This window comes from Talpa europaea (assembly GCF_964194135.1).
Source record: "Talpa europaea genome assembly, chromosome: 2".
Lineage (NCBI taxonomy): Eukaryota > Metazoa > Chordata > Mammalia > Eulipotyphla > Talpidae > Talpa > Talpa europaea.
Genome location: NC_140068.1, coordinates 111776386 through 111781249, shown reverse-complemented (window position 1 = coordinate 111781249; position 4864 = coordinate 111776386). Strand labels below are relative to the sequence as shown.

Below are 4864 nucleotides of genomic sequence, written 5' to 3'. Positions count from 1 at the left end.
ATAAATAAATAAATCTTTTAAAAAAAAAAGAAATACTGTTTAAAATGACTAAATGTTCACAATTAAGTATATTTAGGAATAGATAGAAATTGTGATAAAAAATCACTGGAAGTAGAAAATCTAAATGTTATGTAATCAAAGAGTCAAAAGTGAAGAAATATAAAAATGACATGGAAATTATTAAAAAAAATCTAAGATAGAATTATAAAGCTTAACTGTATTTCAAAAGTAAATTACCTTGATTAAGACATCCGTTGTGGTATCTTCCAGGGACATATATGTGGGGAAAGGAGATTCTTGCATTATTCACTGTAGGGTAAGGAAAATGTCAGGCTTTTCTGCCCTCCTGACATTAGGATTGATGATGGATCACTGCGGTCCTGAATGCATGCCTGATGGCAGGCACCTGGAGTGGGGTGTGGGCATACGTAGGTGGGTACACCTGGGCTGAGAGACTGAGCTTATAAGGGCGGCATCATAGGGATGCCAGTGGAAAAGCAGAGCGAAAGAGAGAGAGGAGAACAAGCAGAGGCAATGAGAGAATGCCAGAGAGCCCAGAAAGAGTGAAGATTTGCTGGGGTCTGGAAGGCCTGCCAGCCTCCTGGCCCTCCGGCACCCCTTTCTGCCGTCTACCTGGTAAATTCAATAAAAGTCTCCAAAAGCCACCAAAGGCTCCAGGACTTCTTTACCCATCTGCTTGAATCATAGAAAACCTGCCCTGTGCCACCCTGCCTCTACATTCACCATTCACAAACCAAAGCACTCTTGCTAGAAGAAAAATAATACAAATTTAATGAGACTGCTGAAAGCCTACTTAACTAAACACTGTCACTATTTATGTAGAACTAATTATGGAAAAGAAAACAGTATCAAATATAAAATTATTGTTGTAAAATTGAAGAATAGTTCATGGTAGACAACTTAGTGCCAGTAAGGCACAGAGGTTGGTTCTCTGTGATCTGAGCAGACATGTAAAGGAGAGTCCTGGAGCCCTCAGTGCTTTTTCAGGCATTTATTGGGCTCTCTATCTCCTACAAGTTTCATTTGGCAAATATAAATACCGGAGCCATAGCCCACAAGAGTAAATAATACAACTGAATATAACAATATAACAAAATCCAGGTGCTCGCCATCAGGCATGCATTCAGGACCACAGGAATCCATTATCAATCCTAATGGCGGGAGGCAGAAAAGCCTGACTATCATTTACCCTACAACAACTCTAAAACATGAGTATAAGAATGTCAAATGAATAAACAATAGTTACGTTTATGGTGCAATTATTTAATAACATGGGTAGATAACACATTTTAGAATATTTATTTAACAATCAAATGAATTCATTCCATGACCAGTTTGAATGCAATGCAAATTTGAATGAAGTAATTATGCAAGAAAAAATATGCTCCCTAAAAAACCTTTCAACATGGTGAACATGCCACAACTCAACTCTCTTTGTTTATATTTCAGGAATATGAGAGTGATTAATTTCCAAATTACAAAGATGGATTTGTTTAAAACTTACCTTCTTCTCATAAAGATGATATTATTCAGCAACTTATTTGGATCTTGACAGGATTATCTTAATGGTTCTTACAATTCCAAGTTTTTCCTCCCTTTTGACAACTTTTATAATTCTTAATATTTCACTAAAGATTTGTGGCATTGTTTCTAAGAATGGAACTGCTGATTCCTGGGTGCTATGTGATCTGGAGATAAGAACAGATAAATCGCAGCTAAACAGCCCATTTTAATAGACACTTCAAATAATTTTTATGTAACCAAGTCAGCTATTCTTTATTATTTTCCCCCACAAGTTACTGTGCCCCCCTCCGCTACGGTCAATGTGTAATTATGTTTTGTCATTTCTCATAACTTCTTCCTGCCATTTCTTTACTACAGGTGAAACAATTTGAAGAATATGGAACTAATTAACAAAAGTCATCCTGAGGAGTTTATTCTACTAGGTTTTGCGGATCGTCCGTGGCTAGAACTTCCTCTCTTCTTTATTCTTCTTATAACATATCCCTTGGCCATGGTGGGAAATATAACCATCATTCTGGTGTCCACATTAGATCCTCACCTGCACAGCCCCATGTACTTCTTCCTCACTAACCTCTCCTTTTTGGACATGTGCTACACCACAAGCATTGTCCCTCAGATGCTCTTTAACCTGGGAAGTTCCAAGAAGACGATCAGCTATTTGGGGTGTGCAGTTCAACTTTATTTCTTCCATACAATGGGGGGCACAGAATGTTTGCTTTTGGCTCTTATGTCTTTTGACCGCTATGTGGCCATCTGTAAGCCCCTGCACTACACCCTCATCATGAATCGGCAAGTCTGTATTCTATTAGCATTCACTGTGTGGCTGAGTGGGATCACCTATGCTGTCTCAGAGGCCACGGTCACATTACAGTTACCACTGTGTGGAGTCAATGAGTTGGATCACTTGCTGTGTGAGATTCCAGTTTTGATAAAGACCGCCTGTGGTGAGAAGAGTGCTAATGAGCTCACACTCTCTGTGGTATGTATCTTTTTGTTGGCTGTTCCACTATGCTTAATTCTTGCTTCCTATGCTTGTATTGGACATGCAGTATTTAAAATTAAATCTTCTGAGGGGAGGAAAAAGGCATTTGGGACATGTTCCTCCCATCTGATTGTAGTGTTATTATTTTATGGTCCAGCCATTAGCATGTACCTTCAACCACCCTCCTCCATCACAAGAGACCAGCCCAAGTTCATGGCTCTTTTCTATGGAGTGGTGACTCCTACACTCAATCCTTTCATTTACACCCTGAGGAATAAGGATGTAAAGGGCTCCATAGGCAACCTGGTGAGGAGCACTTTCTCCTCCAAGAGATAGTTGGTAAACATCAAATTAAATTACTTAACTTTCAGAGTAGGTATATAGGAGCTTCTCTAATATCTCATTTTGTCTCATATTTTCCCAAAAGTTTTATGTTCTTATTGCAAAATATATCATATTTCCAATATTCTTTATAATGAAGTTAGGCAAGGATGATGCAAGCTGCATGCACTAGTAAGGACACTGTTTATGAGAATGTATAAAAACAATTCTATTCTTGTTGATATATACCAAAATAGTAACTGTGTTAAGCAAACAAAAAAGTAATAATACAAATTGTAATAAATCTCATGATCTCAAAGTAATCACAGAGTATCATAGCAACCATTATTTGTGAACTTCCTATCACAATGTAACTTGAGAAACTTTTCATTAGTCTTTGCCAGATTGACCCACTCTTAGAAAAATCTCATCATTTTTATTATTTATTTATTTATTTATTTATTTCACTATAGGAGGAATATAGAGGAGCCAAATAATATATCAGTGTAAAAACAATACAGTGTAATAACAATACAAACCACAACAATAAAAACAGACAATTATAAACCAGAGACATCTTGCAGGGGAGGAGGGAGAGGAATCAGAGGGAGGGAGGAAGTAGCTCAGGGGACTGAGGTGACGGTGCATGGGTGCATTGGTGATGGAAATTCTATGGGAACCACACCTGAGGGTGGGGGTAAGCAAATATTGTTTAAAAATGAACAATGATGTAAAAATAAATAAATAAAATTCAGCTTCAGAAGGAAAAAAATCTCATCTTGTAACTTTTGTTTAAGCTAAATATTTAATTACTTTTCTATCAATGAAATACATTAATGTAAAGGTCTTTATACATCTGTCCATCCTGAATGTCACGGTGTACTTTGTAAGGATAAAATCTGTTGACTCAGATTGTATGAATCACTAACACAGAGTTATAACAATTATAATAAATAAATTGATCCATTGCATACATTAATTCCCTCTTCCATTTGTGTTCTATTCACTGCAGCAAACTTCTTTCATCTGACAATTTTACTCCTGTTAGATATAAGGAAATATAATTCAATTGCAGACAAGTCGATTCCCTGTCATGGCCATTTGTCTGCCAAGAACTAGGCCTCATGATTTTACTATGTACCCTTCACTTCTTCAGACCTGAAAGGATAATTTTTTTAATTATCACTTTTCACTCCAAAAAGATAATGAGGTACTTTTTTCTCAGTAAGTAACTTTAGTAATCAGCATAATAATTTCTACAGACATTATTTTAATAAATGCTTTTAATGAATGAGTGAAAATTACTACATACAGTCTTATTACCTATTTTTAAAATATGTATCACACAAGCTTATGTAAAAATGTATCACATACTAAATGATGAGATTAATAAATGAGGTTAGTAGCTGTTTTTTTAAAGATTTATTTCATTTATTTATGCATACAAGAATTGGGATCTAGGCCAGAGGTCTAGGGGAATGGGGAGGGTCAGAGGGTTCAGCAGAGATAGAGCAGGAGCAGAACAGGTGGATCCACTGAAATACACTGCGAGGGGAGCAGCAGACGAGACAGGAGAGGTCTGCTGCACCATGTGGGTCATTTCCATGGTGGGGGATCATCATGCCTCAGTGGCTGGCTATAGCTTGATGGCATTGAGACTTTAACCCCTGCGCCACCAGGGAGGCCCAGTAGCTGGTTTTAAAGCATTGTTTCTCACCCCATCTACTAGTACTGCTCCAGTAGATCTTCTTTTTTAAAGATTTATTTATTTTTGCATACAAGAACTGGGGTACAGGCCAGAGTTTTGGGGGGGTGAAAGGATCCACCAGAAACAGAATGGGAAACAGAACAGGCAGATTGACTGAAATACACTTGCAGCATGCAAGTTAGGAGAGGTCTGCTTTGCCATGTGGGTTACCTCCTTCACCTGGGATCGAACTTGTGCTGCAGTGGCTGTGGACAGATTCATAGTGCTGTGTCTTAACCCCTTGTGCCACCAGGGAGACCCCTGCTCCA

The 4864-nt window shown here is 37.9% G+C and overlaps 1 protein-coding gene across 1 annotated transcript; it reads left to right on the top strand.

Moving 5' to 3' along the window:
- Window positions 1–1921: 1921 nt before the first annotated feature.
- Window positions 1922–2863, top strand: LOC311188265 (olfactory receptor 2B11-like; the record flags this gene model as incomplete). Its single annotated transcript, XM_084259407.1, has 1 exon — window positions 1922–2863. The coding sequence occupies one exon, from the start codon at window positions 1922–1924 to the stop codon at window positions 2861–2863; it is 942 nt and encodes a 313-aa protein (XP_084115533.1).
- Between the last annotated feature and the right edge of the window lie 2001 nt (window positions 2864–4864).